Raw genomic sequence first — 278 nt, 5'->3', positions numbered from 1 at the left:
TCCCGGGGGGTTTTTGGGGTGTCCCCCAAACCAGGGGAGGGGCTCCCCATGAGGTTTTGGGGTGTCCCCCCCCACCATGTCCCCCGTGCTCCCCACAGGACTCGTGACGTGGAGCCCCCAGCTCGGACGGACGCTCCTGCCGCCGGTGGGGATGGACTGGGGGGGGGGTCACACCGGGCCCCCCCCACCCTGGGACCCCCCGACTCCCCCCCCACCCAATCGTTGGGGGGGCTCCCCCCCCCCTTTCCCCGCCCCCCCCCGCGTTGTAATTATTTGAG

At 71.9% G+C, this 278-nt stretch overlaps 1 protein-coding gene across 1 annotated transcript in view; it reads left to right on the top strand.

Moving 5' to 3' along the window:
- Positions 1 to 206, top strand: part of LOC113961440 (lysine-specific demethylase 5C-like) — a gene marked incomplete at its 5' end in the record, with an annotated part of 4,336 nt that extends 4,130 nt beyond the window's left edge. Inside the window, one exon of the mRNA XM_027671753.1 lies at positions 99 to 206. Within this exon, the coding sequence (XP_027527554.1) occupies positions 99 to 107 (9 nt within the window). The remainder of the gene's footprint in view (positions 1 to 98) is intronic.
- Positions 207 to 278: the final 72 nt, after the last annotated feature.

The sequence above is a fragment of the Neopelma chrysocephalum genome, unplaced genomic scaffold (genome assembly GCF_003984885.1).
Source record: "Neopelma chrysocephalum unplaced genomic scaffold, ASM398488v2 Primary Assembly neopelma1_97197, whole genome shotgun sequence".
NCBI lineage: Eukaryota > Metazoa > Chordata > Aves > Passeriformes > Pipridae > Neopelma > Neopelma chrysocephalum.
Note: the sequence above shows the minus strand (reverse complement) of the source record. Positions and strands in the feature narration are given on the sequence as shown.